The sequence below is a fragment of the Oryctolagus cuniculus genome, chromosome X (assembly GCF_964237555.1).
Source record: "Oryctolagus cuniculus chromosome X, mOryCun1.1, whole genome shotgun sequence".
In the NCBI taxonomy this organism is placed as follows: Eukaryota; Metazoa; Chordata; class Mammalia; order Lagomorpha; family Leporidae; genus Oryctolagus; species Oryctolagus cuniculus.
This window is the reverse complement of record NC_091453.1, coordinates 67,082,313-67,101,366: the sequence shown is the minus strand read 5'-3', so window position 1 is coordinate 67,101,366 and position 19,054 is coordinate 67,082,313. Positions and strand designations below refer to the sequence as shown.

Sequence of the window (19,054 nt, the reverse complement as noted above, 5' to 3'; positions counted from 1 at the left end):
CATAAGAAAGTGTTAATTGTTAAATTAACAACTGGAGTCACGGTATACTTACTCTTCCTATAGGACCTCTGTCCTTAATGAGTTGTACTGAGAATTAACTATAAAACTTGTTCTCAAACAGTACCTATATACTTTGTGGGTATGTGGGTGCAAATTGTTGAAATCTTTATTTAGTATAGAGCTGGCCTTCTGTATATAAAGTTAATTAAAAATGAATTTTAATGAAGAATGGGATGGGAGAGGGAGTAGCAAGTGGGACGGGAGTGGGGGTGGGAGGGCGGGTACTGGGGGGAAGAACCACTATATTCCTAAAGATGCACCTATAAAAATTGTATGAACATTTTGAATTTGATGATTGTTTATAGTCCTTGTCTCCTCAGTTGAGGAACAGTGGTTTTTTTTCTTAATACTCTTTGTTGAACTATTTTATTTAGTGTATGGTTAACTTTAATAATCATTAACTAAACTGAAAGTAGATCTTTGGGAATGGGATAAGGAGGAGGAAGAAAGATTGGAGTGTGGGCGGGAGGGAGGGTAGGGTGAAAAGTGTCACTATGTTCCTAAATCTGTACATATGAAATACATGAAACTTGTATAACTTAAATAAAATTTTAAAAAGATGCAAATAGCATACATATGAAGATAATTTCCCCCAAACAGAATCCTACCTCCACCAATTATTTTGTTTTTATGAGGAAAAATTCACATTTACAAATTTCCTTCCAAGAACCTTATTCTAATTCAGTTATGTACATAAAATTTGTTTTCAGTTTTGGGGGGCAACATTATCTTTCAAACTTTTCAATATAATTTTAATGATTGTACTTTGACTAAACTTACATATTTAAGAACACACATTATTTTTTAGAAAAATAAAACTGTGAACATAAAACTTTTATATAAATAAAAAAGCCAGAATATGAAGATTATATCCCAGATTACAGCTGTTTTTATAGAGGAATGTTTATATTCTTCAAAGTTCCTTTCTACCCCTATAACTCTTTGATGCTCACACATACACTCACACGCTCTCTGTCCTGTGTGCACACATTCACATACAAAACTTGTTAAAATAAAATATCAAATAATTCATTATTAAACCAGATAGATTAATTCAATTAAATAAATGAAAAAACTAATTTGTCAGTCTAAGCTTTAAAAATTGTGCACTGTAAGATATAACTACTCTGCGCTTTCCCTTTAAATTTCTCCTAGTCATAATCTCTTTATGATGTCACCACCCAATATAACCAGTTTGAACACACAGTGCTGAAGTCCTGGCAACATATAGGCAGGGGAAATGTCTCTTCCAAGGTTGTAAGTCCTTTTTTAAAGATTTTTTACAGTTTTTTGATAACTAATATGCTTAATTGGGTTACATTTATATATAATTAAGTATAAAGAACATTTCTTTCATGGTTACTTTATTTTTAGAATGAAAGATGTATTTTAAACAAAGATATGAAACTACCATCAATATCTTGGGTGTTTGGCTTTTGACATTTAGTTATTTCAGGCTCTTTTGCAAAATAACTGAATGACTTTGACCATTTTACCTTTCTGAGTCTGTTTCTTATGTTTCTTATTTATCTGTTTATTTATATTTATCTGTTTCTTATTTTAGGGAGAATGGAAGAAACTAATGTACATAAAGACATTTTAAAATGTAAATCAGAGTAAAAATTAGTAAGACTTCAATGTATTAGTTCAGTGTACTTAACTTAATGTGTAGGTAACGTTAGATCATTTTATTCAGATAAAATGGAAGACAGTAGGGGCACAGTGGTGTTGTGGCACAGTGGGTTGTTACCTCCTGAAAAGATGGCATCCCTTATGAGAATCAGTTCAAATTCCACTGCTCTGCTTCCAATTCAACTCCCTGGTAATGCACCTGGGAAAGCAGTGAGAGATGTCCCAAGTACTTGGGCCCCTGCTACCTACATGGGAAACCTGGATGGAGTTCCTTGCTCCTGGCTTCAGATTGCCTCAGCTCCAGCCATTGTGGCCATTTGGGGAGTGAACCAATGGATAGGATCTCTTTGGCTTTCTCTGTATCTCCATCTCTCTCTCTCTCTCTCTCTCTCTCTCTCTCTGTAATCCTGCCTTTCAAATAAATACATAATCTTTAACATAAACTCTTTTTTTTAAAAAAATTGATTTTGAAGGGAAGGATTACAAAGAGGGAGGAAGAGACAGAGTATCCATCTGCTGGTTCACTCCCCAAGTGGCTACAATGGCCAGAGCTGAACCAATCCAAAGCCAGGAACAAGGAACTCCACCCAGGTCTCCCATGCGGGTGACAGGGGCCCAAGTACTTGGGACATCTTCCAATGCTTTCCCAGGTGCATTACCAGGGAGTGGCATCGGAAATGGAGCAGCCTGGACTTGAACCAGTGACGATATGGGATGCCAGCATCACGGGTGGCTAAACACACATGTCAAGATGGTGGCTTTAGTGAGTTTATCTTTTAAAGGAACAATAAGTGGAAGACAAAATATTATTCACATGGAATTAAACAGCAGTACTACTGCAGTCCTTCAGTTCTGGTTGTTATTTTACAAGCTGATCTCTTAAAGTATATTGTTGAAAGTAAAAAAAAAAATTAAGACAGTTCAGGTCATGTTAACTTGGAACTATCAGCTAATACCCATGTGTATTAATTGGAACCATATGAGATTACCGATTATTGAAAATACTATCCTTTCCTAGTGGATAAGAATGCAGAGATAATTCACTTGACTGTACTTAAACAGGTCTCTTTTTTGTACTCCCTATTCTATTCCATTGATTGATTGTCTTTGTGTCAGTGTTACATTGTATTAATTACTATCATCTTAAAATAATTGGATATATTAATATTTGGTATTGTATTTCTTTCACATTTGTTATTTTCTCCCAAATAGTCTTGCATATTTAACCATTTCATTTCCATATCCAATTTATAACCAACAAGTCCAATATCAAAATAAAAAGAAAAAATTTATTGAGATTAAATTAAATATATCAATTTAGGGAGAATTTCTATATTTATATGACTAAATCTTCCTGTCTCTGAAAATGGTAAATACGTGCATTTATTTAGGTTTCTTAAATTTATATTAATGTTGCTTTCTGCTTCACAGTGTAAAGATATCACACATGTATTAAGATTTATTCCCACATGTTTGGTATTTTGAGGAGATACAGAAATGGTATTTTTTTTCCCATAACGTCCCTCCCACCCGCAACCCTCCCCTTTCCCACTCCCTCTCCTCTTCCATTCACATCAAGATTCATTTTCTTTTCTCTTTATATACAGAAGATCAGTTTAGCATATATTAAGGAAAGATTTCAACAGTTTGCTCCCACACAGAAACATAAAGTGAAAAATACTGTTTGAGTACTAGTTATAGCATTAAATCTCAATGTACAGCACACTAAGGATAAAGATCCTACATGAGGAGTAAGTGCACAGTGACTCCTGTTGTTGATTTAACAAATTGACACTCTTGTTTATGGCATCAGAAATCACCCTAGGCTCTTGTCATGAGCTGCCAAGGCTATGGAAGCCCCTGAGCTCACTGACTCTGATCATATTTACACAAGGCCATGGTCAAAGTGGAAGTTCTCTCCTCCCTTCAGAGAAAGGTACCTCCTTCTTTGATGACCTGTTCTTTCCACTGGGATCTCACTCGCAGAGATCTTTCATTTAGGTTTTTTTTTTTTTTTCCAGAGAGTCTTGGCTTTCCATGCTTGAAATACTCTCATGGGCTTTTCAGCCGGATCTGCATGCCTTAAGGGCTGATTCTGAGGCCAGAGTGCTGTTTAGGACATCTGCCATTCTATGGGTCTGCTGTGTATCTCACTTCCCATGTTGGATCATTCTCTCCCTTTTTGATTCTATCAGCTAGTATTTGCAGACACTATTCTTGTTTCTGTGATCCCTTTGGTTCTTAGTCCTATCATTATGATCAATTGTGAACAGAAATTGATCACTGGGACTAGTGAGATGGCATTGGTACATGCCACCTTGATGGGATGGTATTTTTAAAAATATTTTCTAATTGTCACTAGGATATATAAATATAATTTATTTTTAAATTTTATTTTTAAGATTTATTTAACTATTTGAAAGACAGAGTTACAGAGGCGCAGAGAGAGAGAGAGAGAGAGAGAGGTCTTTCATCCACTAGTTCACTCCCCAGATGGCTGCAACAGCTGGAGCTGTGCTGATCTGAAGCCAGGAGCCAGGAGCCTCTTCTGGGTCTCTCACACAGGTCCAGGGGCCCAAGGACTTGGGTCATCTCCTATTGCTTTAGCAGGCCATAGCAGAAAGCTGGATCAGAAGTGGAACAGCCGAGACTTGAACCAGCACCCATATAGGATGCCAGCACTGCAGGAGGTGGCTTTACCCTCTATGTCACAGCGCCAGCCACTGTAATTGCTTTTTACATTTCATATTTGTGTCTAACAATCTTAGCACTGATTAATTCTAGTAGTATGTCTATAAATATTTTGCATTTAGTATTAGTCATGCTGCCTGTTAATAATGACAGCTTGGGGCCAGCGCTGTGGCCTAGCAGGTAAAGTTCGAGTCCCGGCTGCTCTAATTCTTTTTTTTTTTTTTTTTTTTTTTTTTTTTGACAGGCAGAGTGGACAGTGAGAGAGAGAGACAGAGAGAAATGTCTTCCTTTGCCGTTGGTTCACCCTCCAATGGCCGCCGCGGCCGGCGCGCTGCGGCTGGCGCACCGCGCTGATCCGATGGCAGGAGCCAGGAGCCAGGTGCTTTTCCTGGTCTCCCATGGGGTGCAGGGCCCAAGCACCTGGGCCATCCTCCACTGCACTCCCTGGCCACAGCAGAGGGCTGGCCTGGAAGAAGGGCAACCGGGACAGAATCCGGCGCCCTGACCGGGATTAGAACCCGGTGTGCCGGCGCCGCTAGGCGGAGGATTAGCCTAGTGAGCCGCGGCGCCGGCCCCGGCTGCTCTAATTCTGATCCAGCTCTCTGCTATGGCGTGAGAAAGCAGTAGAAGATGGCCCAAGTGCTTGGACCCCTGAACCACATGGGAGGCCCAGAAGAAGCTTTTGGCTCCTGGCTTCAGATCAGTGCAACTCTGGCCATTGCAGCCATCTGGGGAGTGAACCAGCAGATGGAAGCGCTCTCTTTCTCTCTCTCTCTTTCTCTTTCTCTGCCTTTCTGCAACTCTGTCTTCAAATAGATAAATAAATCTTTAAAATGACTTTAAATGATGATGGTTTCACTTCTTTTTCTATTCTGACACTTTTAATTCTTCATGTACTGTCTTATTGATTTGACTAAATCCTCCCGTGCAATGTTAAATTAATGTTCTTCCAGGAGACATCCTGTTGTTGTTCCTGCTTTCAAAGAAAGAGTTCAAGTTTTCAAGATTGAGTATTACATTTGTTATAGGTTTACTTTAGATTTCCCTTATTTGATTAAGGAAAAATACTTTCTAATCTTTCTTTGTTAAGAATTTTATCTTTATGCTTAGTGAAATTCGCACATCCCAAAAAGTCAAATACCATATGTTTTCCCTGATCATTGGTCTAATAGAGTTCTAAAATGTTATGTACAGGTAAAATTAACATTTTGAGATTCAATGGTTGTTTATATCCCTTGTCTCTTCAGTTGAGAAGCAGTTTTTTTTTTTTTCTTCATACTATGTGTTAAACTCTTTACTTACTGTAGGGTTATTTTCATGAGTATAAGGTAACCTGAAAATAGATCTTTGTACAAATTAAGAATGGGAATAGGAGAGGAAGGAGCAAGAAGGTTAGGAGGGCAGTGGGGAGAGAGGATAGGATGGGAATAATCGCCATGTCCCCAAATTGTGTATTTGAAATGCATGAAGTTTGTGTACCTTAAATAAAATTTAAAAAGTAATTTTATCATGAATAAGTACTGGGTTTATCAAATGATTTTTACTACATATTGAGATTATTATTACAGTTTACCTCCTTTATTCTAATGTTTTTATGTACTGAATTTCAAATATGAACCAACATGCAATAAATTCTACTTGGTCCTGATATGTATTGGTCCTCTCTATGTATTGAATTTGCCAAAAATATCTAAGGCATTTGGCATCTATGTAATTTTTCCACTAACAAATTTGTTACTTTTTGGTATTCAAGTTATACTTTCTTATTAAGAAAAGTAAATGTTGAGGTCAGTGCTGTGGCTTAGCTATAAAGTCGCTGCCCATATGGGGGCTAGTTTGAGTCCCGGCTGCTCCACTTCCGATCCAGTTCTCTGCTATGTCCTGGGAAAGCAAAAGAGGATGGCCCAAGTCCTTGGGCTCCTGTATCCACGTGGGAGACCCTGAAGAATCTCCAGGCTCCTGGTTTTGGATCGGCTCGGCTCCAGGTGTTGCAGCCATTTGGGGAGTGAACCAGTGGATGGAAGACCTTTCTCTCTGTCTCTCCCTCTCTCTGTCTGTAACTCTACCTCTCAAATAAACAAAAACAAATCTTTTTTTAAAAAAAGGTGAATGTTTACTTTTTCCCATTCTTTGAAGAGTTTGTAAACAACTGTTATTTCTTTTTTAGGTGTCTGGGAGAATTAAAGAAAGAAAACATCCAGATGTGGAGTTCTCTGCATCAGTAAGTTCTTAATTATTGTATCAACTCCTTTAGAATAAGAAAAGCAATTCAAATATTGTATTCTACTTATTTCAGTTTTCATATGTGTTCTTGCCCAAAAAATGGCCGTTTTATTTAGACTTCCAAATTAATATGCACAAAGCCTTTGTTTTCACTTTCATTTCTAATTTTACCCTTGTTATTTTTTCTTCCTACATTATTGAGCATAAAGCTTTTGTTTTCCCTTTCATTTCTTATTTTACTTTTTTCCCATCATACATACTTGAGTTTTAATTGGTTGTTGTATTTCTACTCCTTTAACATGTTATACAGATCATAGATTTTCAACTTCTTTTTTTTACTATACAAATTTAAAGTTATAAATTTCCCTGCAAATAAACATTTGTAGCCCACTAATATAAAAATATGATTTTATTTAGGATATTCAAAATTTTGTCTAATTTTTATTGTGATTTGTTTTTCACTTCTTTAGAGACATTTATTGATCTGATAATGTTGAGCTGCTATTCTTAAGCAGAGGATATTAAGATGAGTTGCTTTTTTCTTACAGCCTTCAAAATGCATCTGGTGACAATCTATATTTGATATGTTTGGAGTTGTTTGGGCTTTATGGATTCACATATTTGTTTTTATAAGTTTTATGACATTATTTTTTTAACTTTTATTTAATAACTATAAATTTCCAAAGTACAGCTTATGGATTACAATGGCTTCCCCCCCATAATGTCCCTCCCACCTGCAACCCTCCCCTTTCCCACTCCCTCGCCCCTTCCATTCACATCAAGATTAATTTTCAATTCTCTTTATATACTGAAGATAGGTTTAGCATACATTAAGTAAAGATTTCAACAGTTTGCTCCCACACAGAAACATAAAGCTAAAAATACTGTTTGAGTACTAGTTATAGCATTAAATCACAATGTACAGATGTTTAGGACAGAGACCCAACATGGGGAGTAGGTGCACAGTGACTCCTGTTGTTGTCTTAACAAATTGACACTCTTTTTTTTTTTACTTTTATTTAATGAATATAAATTTCCAAAGTACAGAATATTGATTAAAATGGCTTCCCCCCCATAACGTCCCTCCAACCCGCAACCCTCCCCTTATCCACTCCCTCTCTCCTTCCATTCAAATCAAGATTCATTTTTGATTCTCTTTATATACAGAAGAGCAGTTGAGCATACATTAAGTAAAGATTTCAACAGTTTGCTCCCACACAGAAACATAAAGTGAAAAATACTGTTTGAGTACTAGTTATAGCATTAGATCTCAATGTACAGCACACTAAGGACAAAGATCCTACATGAGGAGTAAGTGCACAGTGACTCCTGTTGTTGATTTAACAAATTGACACTCTTGTTTATGGCATCAGTAATCACCCTAGGCTCTTGTCATGAGTTGCCAAGGCTATGGAAGCCCCCTGAGTTCACTGACAATGATCATTTTTAGACAAGGCCATGGTCAAAGTGGAAGTTCTCTCCTCCTCTTGTTTATGGCGTCAGTAATCTCCCTAGGCTCTTGTCATGAGTTGCCAAGGCTATGGAGGCCTTTTGAGTTTGCTGACTCTGATATTATTTAGGTCATAGTCAAAGTGGAAGTTCTCTCCTCCCTTCAGAGAAAACTACCTCCTTCTTTGATGACCTGTTCTTTCCACTGTGATCTCACTCGCAGAGACCTTTCATATAGGTTGTATTGTATTTTTTTTTGCCAGAGTGTCTTGGCTTTCCATGCCTGAAATACTCTCATGGGCTTTTCAGCCAGATCCGCATGCCTTAAGGGCTGATTCTGAGGCCAGAGTGCTGTTTAGGACATCTGCCATTCTATGACTCTGCTGTGTATCCCACTTCCCATGTTGGATCATTCTCTCCTTTTTTATTCTATCAGTTAGTATCTGCAGACACTAAACTTGTTTGTGTGATCCCTTTGACTCTTAGTCCTATCATTATGATCAATTGTGAACAGAAATTGATCACTTGGACTAGTGATATGGCATTGGTACATGCCACTTTGATGGGATTGAATTGGAATCCCTTGGCATGTTTCTAACCCTACCATTTGGGGCAAGTCAGCTTGAGCATGTCCCAAATTGTACATCTCCTCCCTCTCTTATTCCCACTCTTATATTTAACAGGGATCACTTTTCAGTTAAATTTCAACACTTAAGAATAATTGTGTATTAAGTACAGAGTTCAACCAATAGTATTAAGTAGAACAAAAAATACTAAAAGGGATAAAGTATTAAGTTGTTCATCAACAGTCAGGGCAATGGCTGATCAAGTCACTGTTTCTCAAAGTATCCATTTCACTTCAACAGGTTTCCTTTTTAGTGCTCGGTTAGTTATGTATATATATATAGTATAGTTTCTTAATCCAGTCAACAGTTGATTGGACATCTGGGTTGACTCCATATCTTAGCTATTGTGAATTGTGCTGCAATGAATATAAGGTACAGATAACTATTTCATATACTGATTTATTTTGATTTGGGTAAATTCCCAGGAGTGGAATGGCTGGATCACAAGATACATGTATATTCAGATTTCTGAGGTATCTCCATACTGTCTTCCACAGTGGTTGCACCAGGTTACATTCCCACCAACAGTGGACCAGGTACCTTTTTCCCCACATCCACCCCAGCATTTGTTGTTTGTTGATTTCTGTATGAGAGCACAAGTCCTTGAGCCCCTGCTCCCGTGTGGGAGACCCAGAAGAAGCTCCTGGCTCCTGGTTTCAGATCGGTGCTGTTCTGGCCATTGCAGCCAATTGCGGAGTGAACCATCAGATGGAAGACCTCTCTCTCTCTCTCTCTGCCTCTCCTCTCTCTATGTAACTCTGACTTTCAAATAAATAAATAAATCTTTAAGAAAAGAAAAATATCTGTTTAAATCCTTTGCCCATTTCTTCACTGGATTGTTTTGTTGTTGTTGATTTTCTTGATCTCTTAATATATTCTGCATGCTAATCCATTATCAGTTGTATAGCTTGCAAATATTTTCTCCAATTCTGTTGGTTGTCTCTTCACTTTGCTGAGTGTTTCTTTTCAGTACAGAAGTTCTTCAGCTTGAAGTAGTGTCATTGGTCAATTTTGGCTTTGATTGCCTGTGTTTCTGGGTTCTTTTCCAAGAAGTCCTTGCCTATGCCAATGTCTTATAGAGTTTCCCCCATGTTCTCCAATGATATGATGGTATTGGGTCATAGATTTAGGCCTTTGATCTGTTTTGAGTGGATTTTAGTGTAGAGTGTAAGGTAGGAGTCTAGTTTCATACTTCTTCATGTGGCGATCCAGTTTCCCCAGCACCATTTGTTAAAGAGACTGTCCTTGCTCTGTGGATTGATTTTAGTTCTTTTATCAAAGATAAGTTGGCTGAAGATGTATGGTGTGATTTCTGGAGTTTCTATTCTATTCCATTGACCTACAAGTCTGTTTTTGTGCCAGTACCAGGCTGCTTTGATGATGACTACTGTGTAATAAGTCTTGAATTCAGGCAATGTTGTATCTCCAGCTGTGTTTTTGTTGTATAAGATTACTTTAGCTATTGGGGTCTGTTGTATTTCCATATGATTTTCAGCATAGTTTTCTCCAGATCAGTAAAGAATGTTCTTTGTATTTTGATTAAGATCTCATTTAAATCCGTAAATTGCTTTTGGTTGTATGGACATTTTGCTATTGCTGATTCTTCTAGTTGATGAACATGGAAGATTTCTTCATCTTTTAATATCTTCCTCTATTTTTTTCTTTAATGTTTTGTAATTTTCATCATAGAGATCTTTGACATTCTTAGTTAAATTTATTTCAAGGTATATTATTGTTTTGTGGGTTATTGTGAATGGGATCTTAGAAGTTCTTTCTCTGCTGTGACATTTTCTGTCTATACAAAGGCTATTGATTTTGTGTGTTGATTTTATATCCTGCCACTTTACCAAACTCTTTTATGAGTTCCAATAGTCTCTCAGTGGGGTCTTTTAGATCCCCTATTTATAGGATCATGTCATCTGAAAATATGGATAGTTTGACTTCCTCTTTTCCGATTTGTATCCTTTTGATTCCTTTCTCTTGCCTAACAGCTCTGGCTAAAACTTCCAGGAATGTATTAAATAGCAACTGTGAATGTGGGCATCCTTTTCTGGTTCCAGATCTTAGGATGGATGCTTCCAGCTTTTCCCATTCAACAAGATGCTGGTAGTGGGCTTCTTGTATATTGCCTTGATTGTGCTGAGGACTATTCCTTCTATACTTATTTTGCTTATGGTTTTCATCATGAAAGGGTGTTGTATTTTATCAAATGCTTTCTTTACATCTATTGAGATAATCATATGGTTTTTGTCCTTCAGTTTGTTAATGTGATGTATCACATTAATTGATGTTGAACCATCCCTGCATACTGAGGATAAATTCCATGTGGTCTGGGTAAATAATCTTTTTGATGTGCTGTTGTATTCAATTAGCTAATATTTTGTTGAGGATTTTTGCATCTATCTTCATCAAAGATATTGATCGATAGTTCTCTTTCTCTGTTGCATCTTTTCCAGATTTAGGTATTAAGGTGATACAGGCTTCTTAGAGAGAGTTTTGGAGGATTTCATCCTTTTCAGTTATTTTGAATAGCCTAAGAAGAGTGTGAATTAGTTCTTCTTTAAGTATCTGGTAGAATTCTGCAGGACAGCCATCTGGCTCTGGGCTTTTCTTTGGAGAGTCTTTATTAGTGATTCAATTTTTGTCTCGGTTATTGGTCTGTTTAGGGTTTCTATATCTTCACAACTCAATTTTGGCAGTTTGTACGTTTCTAGGAAATGATCCATTTCTTTTAGGTTTCCTAATTTGTTGGCATGGCATACAGTTCTTTGTAATAGTTTCTGATGATTCTTTTTATTTCTGTGCTATTTGGTGCTACATTTCCTTTACCATCTCTAAAATATTGATTTGGGTTTTTCCTTCTTTTTTTGTTTATTTGTCCCAATAGTGCACCAATTTTGTTTATTTTTTTAAGAACAGCTCTTCATTTTACTAATTTTTGTATTTTTATTTCGATTTTGTTTATTTCTTCTCTAATTTTAATTTTTTCTTTCCTCCCTCTAATTTTGAGCTTTGTTTGTTGTTGGTTTTCTAGGTCTTTGAGATGTATTGATAGCTCATTTATTTGGTACCTTTATGGTTTCTTCACATAGGCACCAATTGCTATAAACTTCCCTCTTAACACTGCTTTTGCTGTATCCCATAAGTTTTGATATGATGTATTGTCATCTTCATTTGTTTCCATAAAGTTATTGAGATCTCTTTTGATTTCTTCTATGACCCACTGTTTATTTAGGAGCATGTTGTTCAGTCTCCACGTGTTTGCATATGGTCTAGAAATTCTTGAGTTGATTTCCAGCTTCATTCCATTGTGATCAGAGAAGATGCATGGAATGATTTCTCTTTTCTTTTAATTCACTGTTACTTACTTTGTGGCCTACTATATGGTCTATCCTAGAGAATGTTCCATGCACTGATGAAAAGAATGTGTATTCTGCCACTGTGGGGTGAAGGTTCTGTAGATATCTGTTAGGTCCATTTGGTCTATTTGTCAATTAACTCTTTTGTTTCCTTGCTGATATTCTATTCGGTTGATTTCTTCATTGCTGAGAATAGGATATTGAAGTCCCCCATTACTATTGTGTGGGAGTCCTTGTCTCTTTTTAAGTCTATTAACATTTCTTTTAAATAGCCATGTACCTTGTAATTGAGTGCATATACGTTTATTATAGTCACATCTTCCTGTTGAATTGATCTCTTAATCATTACATAGTGCCCTTCATCTCTTTTAACAGATTTTATGTTGAAGTCTATTTTGTCTGAAATTAGGATGGCAACACCAGCTCAACCTTTCCACTACACTTTTATTTGTTCTATTGAGTTCTTCATTTCTAATACTTCACTCTGATTTCTCTATACAATATCAATTACATGGAAAAAATTTTCATTCATGTCTTGTATAATTTTCTTTTTTTTATTTTTATTTTTAACAGGTAGTGTTAGACAGTGAGAGAGAGAGACAGAGAGAAAGGTCTTCCTTCCATTGGTTTACCCCCCAAATGGCCACCATGGCTGGCGCTGCACCAATCCAAAGCCAGGAGCCAGGTGCTTCTCCTGGTCTGCCACGCGGGTGCAGGGCCCAAGCACTTGGGCCATCCTCCACTGCCTTCCCGGGCCACAGCAGAGAGCTGGACTGGAAGAGGAGCAACCGGGACTAGAACCCGGTGCCCATATGGATGCCGACGCCGCATGCAGAGGATTAACCAAGTAAGCCACAGCGCTGGCCCATCTTGTATAATTTTCTTTAGTTCGTGTATTTGCTTCTGATTCCTTTAGAGTAATCATAGGATTAATGTTTTGAATTCTGTTTCCGGAATTTTCTAAATCTCTTTATCTTCACATTCTAATATTAAAATGTTGTGGTTTTTGTGGGGGTCATAGTGTCTTCTTTATTCTTATTTCTTGAATTTCTGCACTTATTTTTTGGCATTTGTGGATTTAATTTTTATCTTTTACTTCTGATGGCTTTTATCTTTGGGTTATGCTTCTGTGGCTTAGTGGAATGTCTGCACTTTCAGGGAATATGAAGAGGTGTGTGGTGGGTGTAGCCAAGTAGTTCTGGTAAATGCTCTAGGGTGGGGCAAGTTTCCAGGTAACACCCAAGTTGGGCTTGATGGAACTCAATAGAACTCAATACCCAGCTACATCCTGCCCCTTATCATGTAACCTCAGAGTGCCCAATGTCTCAGAACTTAAGACTCCTGCAGTCTCCAGGTTCAGAGGTTTCCCTCAGCCTTGCCAGTCTGTATCAACAGAGAGGTGGGTGTTCCCCAGACCACTCCTCCTAAGCATTTTGACTCTGGGAGGTAACAGGCACAGGTTTCACATATATGCCTAGCAATCTCCCAGCCTGGCTTAAAGTCAGCGGAGACTGTGGACCATTTCCTCTGCTCGAATCTCTGAATCACACACACACACACACACACACACACACACACACGAGACACTGACCAAATACCTGCCCACCTCTGTCAGTTGTTATGTGTGCACTCAAGGGGTTCTTTGGGTGATGCCCTTTTCTAAAATGTAGCCCACCTTCTCTCAGCAGTACAGTGGGCTCTGTTTTGGAGACTTTGAAGGGAATCAAATGTCCCCATCCTCCTCCACTGGGTCCATGGGCAACTGCCAGCTACTGCCAGACCCCAGGGCTCCAGCCCGGACCCCTGAAACACTCTCCCTCCTCCAGTTCTATCACCACAGGTTGCCGCAGTCCATCCTCACCACAACCTCCAAACTGCCACTCTCCGCTGCTGCCACTGCACTCAGGCTCGTGCTGCACATCCGTACCCTCTGCTCAGGTTCATTCCTTTTTGTATCCTGCCATGGGGCATCCTGGGCAGTTTTCTCTCCAATTCTCTGTTGAGAGTGCACCTTCAACACTTTTCTCCTCACTGTTTATCCCTAGCTCAGCGAAGCATGCCACTCCCTAATCCACCATCTTTTCACCCCTTGGTATATCTCACTTAAAATCATACATACAGGGTTTTTTTTTTTTTTAACTTACTGTAACAATATCATTTTATTTTTAAGATTCATTCATTCATTCATTTGAAAGGTACAGTGACAGAGAGGGAGAAACAGAGATATCGTCCATCTGCTGGTCAATGGCCTCAATGGCTGGGGCTGGGCCAGGCCAAAACCAGCAGCCTGGAACTCCATCCAGAATCTTCCACATTGGTGGCAGGTGTCCAAGCACTTGGGCCATCTTCTGCTGCCTTCCCAGGCATATTAGTAGGGAGCTGCATTGGAAGTAGAGCAGCTAAGACTCTAACCAGCATCCATCTTTGATGCTGACATCACAGGATACGGCTTAACCCACTACAGCACAAAGTCAGACCCAACAATTTCATCTTAAATTTAGCCCACTCATGGGGCCAGCACTGTGGCATAGCGGGTAAAACTGCTGCCTGCAGCGCCGGCATCCAATATGGGCACTGGTTGGAATCCCAGCTGCTCCACTTTCAATCCAGCTCTCTGCTATGGCCTGGGAAAGCAGTAGAGGATGGCCCAAGTGTTTGAGTCCCTGCACCCACATGGGAGAACCAGAATATGCTCCTGGCTCCTGGCTTCAGATTGGCCTAGCAACTCCATCCATTACGGCCAATTAGGGAGTAAACCAGTGGATGGAAGACCCCTCTCTCTGCCTCTCCTCTCTCTGTGTAACTTTGACTTTCAAATAAATAAATAAAAACAATTTTATTCTACTTACTTTTAATTTGTTACTTTTATTTTTGGAGTTAAATCTAACATTTCACATTTTGTATATAATTTGTCCAGTATTTTAGTCTCTAGTTTGCTTTTCTTGCTTTCCTTTGTATCAATAAAGTATCCTTGTTACATTTGCCTTGTGTTATCCTACAAGTTACACGTTCTTTCAATATTCATTTTTAATAAAATCTTTTATTTTGGAATAATCTTTTGTTTACATAAAAGTTAGAGATGATATAGAGTTATCTTGCATCTATCAGTTTCCCCCATTGTAAGCATCTCATATTATTATTATTGCTACAGTAGTCTGGTTCATTTATCAACAATGTTGGTAAATTGATAATATTGAAAAATTTACAATTCATACCATTTTTAAAATTTTTTCCAGAATCCAAATCAGGATGCCGTATTTCCTTTAACTGTCACACTTCTTTTAAAAACATTTTAATTAATAGTAATTGTACATAATCATGAACTACAGTGTGACATTTCAATACCTGTATAAAAAGTTTACTGTTCAAATCAGGGTAAGCAATATTTTCCCTTCTTTGCCATTAATTTTTGTTTGTAAATTTTAATTCCTTTCTTCTATTTGCTAATAAAATATGTAATAGCTTATTGTGAACTATATAATCACTCCCATTATGTTGTGTTGTCTGTTTAATCTCAGATTTTATACTCACTATCCAAACTCCTTGTGTCTCCCTTATTCTCCAAGCCTCTACTAATTACTTTTGTGTACAGATGGAAACTTTTTTAGCTTTAACATATAGGAGGATGTGTAGTACTTGTCTTTGTCAGGCTCATTCCACTTAACATAATGCCTTCCAGTTTGATCCAGTTTACTGCAGATGTGAGATTTCGTTCTTTTAACTGCTGAATAGTATTATATATATATACAATACTATAAATAATATATATAATTTATATATAATATATAAAAATATTTATATATAATACTCTAAACATATATAAAACTATAAATAATACTGTAATACTATATATAAAGAAACACATTTTCTTTATCCATTTGTCTGAATGTGGACACACTTATTGATTCCATATCTTGGCAATTGTGAGCAATGCTTCAGTAAACATGGTGGGTTAGGGACCTCTGTGGATATAATGATTTCATATAATTTGTATATAAACCCAGTAATGACAGTGTTGGATCATATGGCAGCTTTATTTCTAGCTTTTCAAGGAACCTCCATACTCTTTGCCTTAACTACTGTACATGATTATATTTCAACCAACAATGTTAAAAAAAAAAAGCCCCTTTCTGCACATCTTTACCAGTATTTGTTGCTTTCTCTCTTTCTGGTAATAGCTATTCTAACAGGGATAGGGATGAAATATCTCATTTCTTTAGGGCTAATGATAATGAGGATTTTTATATGTATTTCTGCTTTTGAGAAATACCTATTCAAGTGCTATGCCTATTTGTTCACTGGATTGGTTATTTGTTGTTGTAGTCATTGTTGCTGTTCTTGAGTTTTGTGAGTCCCTTATGTATTGTGGATGTTAATCTTAGGTCAGATACGAAGCTTGAAAACAATTTCTCCCATGCTGACAAATATGTCTTCACTCTATCAGTTGTTCCCTTTGCTGTGCATGAGCTTCTGAGTTTGAAATAAACTCATTCGTCTAAGTTTCACTTTTGTTGCCAATAATTTGTGGATCTCATCCAAAAAACTATTACTTACATCAATGTTTTGAAGTGTTTCCCCTGTTTGCTTCTAGTAATTTCAGTTTCAGGCATCACAGTTAGATCTTTGATCCATCATGAGTTGATTTTTATTATATGGTGAGAGATAGGGAAATAATCGCTTTCTTCTTTTTTAAAAATTTATTTAATTTGAAAGGCAGAGTTACAGAAATACAATAGGGAAGAGATAGGTCTTCCATCCACTGGTTAACTCCCCAAATGGTCACAACAGCCTAACATGGACTGATCCAAAGCCAGGAGCCAGGAGCTTCTCCCTTGTATCCCACTTGGGTGCAGGGACCCAAGTACATAGGTGATCTTCCACTGATTTCCTTGGTGAATTAGCAAAGAGCTGGATAGGAAGTGGAGTAGCAGGGACTCAAAGTGGTGCCCATATGGGATGCCAGCACTGTCCTCAATAATTATTTTCTTCTAAATACGTGTATTCAGTTTTGACAGTGCTATTGAAAACACTATCCAATGTATGTTCTTGTTACCTTTTCAAAAATCAGTTGGATTTATGTTTGTGGGAATAATTTCTGAGTTCTCTATTGTATTCTATTAATCTATATGTCTGTTACTATGCCAGTGTCATAATGTTTTAATTACTATTGCTTCACAGTATACATCAAAGTCAGGTATTCTGATGCCTCCAACATTATTTTTCACTTATCTTTTTTCCCCTCAAGATCCCTTTGGCCATTCTGGGTCTTAAATGGTTCCATATGAACTTTAGGATTGTTTTTGTAATTCTATAAAGCATATCATTGGTATTTTGATGAGGATTTCATCGAATGTGTCTATTGATTTAGTTACTATGGACATTTTAACAATCTTGACTCTTCCATTACACAAACATGGACTATATTTCCATTTTTCATATCTTCTATGATCTCTTCCATCAGTGTTTTGCAAGTTTCATTGTAAAGAATTTAATTTTTTTGTTAACTTTATTCCTAAATATTTATTTTTACAAATATTGTGAATGAGATTGCCTTCTCAATACCCCTTTCAGGTAAGGTCATTATTGGAATTTGAAATGCTACCATTTTTATATGTTGATTGTGTATCTCATGACTTTATTAAATTGGTTTCTCTGTTCTAACAGTTTTTTCATTAGAGTGTTTAGGTTTTTCCACATATAAATTTTTTTCATCTGAAAGCATGGATATTTTGACTTCCTCCTTTACAGTTTTTATGACCTTTAAGAGTAGTAAAAGTGGATACCCTTGTCTTTTTCCAGGTTTGAGTGGTAATACTTTCAGCTTGCCTCCCTCCCCCAATTAAGTATGATATTGGTTGTTGGATTGTTATATACAGCCTTTATCATTTTGAGGTATGATCCTTTGATACCTAATTTTTGAGCACTTCTTATCATGAACAGATATTGAATCATATTAAACGCTTTCTCTGCATCTACTGAGGTTATCATGTTTTTTGTTCTTCATTCTGCTAATGTGATTTATGACATTTAATGATTTATGAATGTTGAACCAGCATTGCTTTTCTGGGATAAATGCCACTTGATCATGTTGTGAGATCTCTTTAATGTACTATACTTATTAATGTGCTGTTAGATTTAGTTTACTATTTTGTTGAAAATGTCTGAATCAATATTCATCAAGAATATTGATCTATAGTTTTCTGTGTTATTTCTGTGTTTGGTTTTTTCATCAGGGTATTGATAGTCTCAAAAGAAAAGTTCAGCAGACTTTCATCCTTTTCAATTTTCTGAAATACTTTGATAAGTATTGGAGTTACTTCTGAAATGTTTTATAAAATTCAGGTATAAAGCCCTCTAGTCATAGTCTTTTTTTTGATAGGAGACTTTTTTTCTTTTTTATAAAAATTTTATTAAAATAAGAGAATGGATTTTATGCATTCCATAGGTAAAGTTCCAAGAAGACAACCACACTTCCCTCCCTCCCATGCTCCCCTCAAATCCCCCTCCCTCCCTTCCCTTTCTACATCAGTTTTTGCAAAGACATAATTTTTAATCCACTCCACATTCACAGGCTTAATTCACCACTAACCATAACATTCAAGAAGCAAAATGTATGAAGACCACAGTTCCACAAGCATATAAGCACAAGCTAAAAATGACAGTCATATCCCAAAGTGACCGTTTCATTTATTTTTTTTTCTTTCAAACTTTTATTTAATGAATATAAATTTCCAAAGTACAGCTTATGGATTACAATGGCTTCCCCCCCCCATAACGTCCCTCCCACCAGCAACCCTCCCCTTTCCCACTCCCTCTCCCCTTCCATTCACATCAAGATTCATTTTCGATTCTCTTTATATACAGAAGATCAGTTTAGCATACATTAAGTAAAGATTTCAACAGTTTGCTCCCACACAGAAACATAAAATGAAAAACATTGTTTGAGTACTAGTTATAGCATTAAATCTCAATGTACAGCACACTAAGGACAAAGATCCTACATGAGGAGTAAGT

The 19,054-nt window shown here is 37.1% G+C and overlaps 1 protein-coding gene across 2 annotated transcripts in view; it reads left to right on the top strand.

The window, feature by feature from the left end:
* The first annotated feature begins 1,232 nt into the window (after positions 1 to 1,232).
* CYLC1 (cylicin 1) overlaps positions 1,233 to 19,054 on the top strand; it is a 41,924-nt gene continuing 24,102 nt past the window's right edge. The window contains exons 1-2 of one of the 2 annotated variants that reach the window (XM_008272981.3): positions 1,233 to 1,314; positions 6,551 to 6,604. In XM_008272981.3, coding sequence (XP_008271203.3) covers positions 1,301 to 1,314; positions 6,551 to 6,604 — 68 coding nt within the window. In that variant the 5' untranslated portion in view covers positions 1,233 to 1,300. Of the gene's footprint in view, positions 1,318 to 6,550; positions 6,605 to 19,054 lie in introns of both variants that reach the window. The other variant, XM_008272980.3, reaches the window with a different exon arrangement.